The 793-nt window shown below is 32.9% G+C and overlaps 1 protein-coding gene across 1 annotated transcript in view; it reads right to left on the bottom strand.

Moving 5' to 3' along the window:
- Positions 1-793, bottom strand: part of aldh9a1b (aldehyde dehydrogenase 9 family, member A1b) — a 6,587-nt gene that overhangs the window by 1,001 nt on the left and 4,793 nt on the right. Inside the window, exon 10 of the mRNA XM_016672858.1 lies at positions 744-759. Coding sequence (XP_016528344.1) covers positions 744-759 — 16 coding nt within the window. The remainder of the gene's footprint in view (positions 1-743; positions 760-793) is intronic.

Genomic DNA, 793 nt, shown 5'->3' with positions numbered 1-793 from the left:
TGAAAAACTAAGACCGGACCCCGACCAGAAAAGGGAAGAGTCATGTGGCCCTCGCAGGAAAAAGTTTGGGGACCCCTGCTTTACAGGATTAGGGCCACTGGAAAAAAATATAAAAAGGAACAATCATGACTTTAATTTCAGAATTCTGACAACAAAAGGTCAGAATAGTAATTAGTCAGAGGCGGATTAGTGGCTCCAATCGTCCTCCGTAGGACTTTAAAGTGCTGATATTGCTTGAAATTTCATATTTGTCAAGTTGCAAACAAATTTCAGTGCATTTTTATGTGAGACTAACAGACTACATCATGAAGATGTCTGTATTAAAAGATGATTGTACAAAGTAATCACTGGATACAAATAAACACATTTCACAGCTTTTTATTTGGAAAAGCTGTTGAAAACTTCATTTTACACTGCAACAATAAAAAAACTTGGCAAGATTGTTAGTCTAGTTTCAAGGGGAAATATCTTAGTACACTTGAAATGAAACTAACTTACAGATAACTTTTATTGTCTTAAAACAAGAAAGTTTGATTTAAGACTATAATTCCTTAATATTGATGTCAGAGTATTAGTTATAAGTTAAATAAAATGTCAGTGACACAAGACATTTTAGCTTAAAACACACAAAAAAAATTGTTTTTTCCCCATGGCATTTTATTTCACTTATAACAAATACTTTTTCATCAATGTTAAGGAATTATTGACATAAGACAAGCTCCTTTGTCTTGTTGAAAAGTTACTTGCAAGTTAACACACCTGAAAGAAGACAGAACTGAGAAAGTTGCACTAA

This window comes from Poecilia formosa, unplaced genomic scaffold (genome assembly GCF_000485575.1).
Source record: "Poecilia formosa unplaced genomic scaffold, Poecilia_formosa-5.1.2 Scaffold67, whole genome shotgun sequence".
NCBI lineage: Eukaryota > Metazoa > Chordata > Actinopteri > Cyprinodontiformes > Poeciliidae > Poecilia > Poecilia formosa.
The sequence above is the reverse complement of the archived record's forward strand: the minus strand, read 5'-3'. Positions and strand labels throughout refer to the sequence as shown.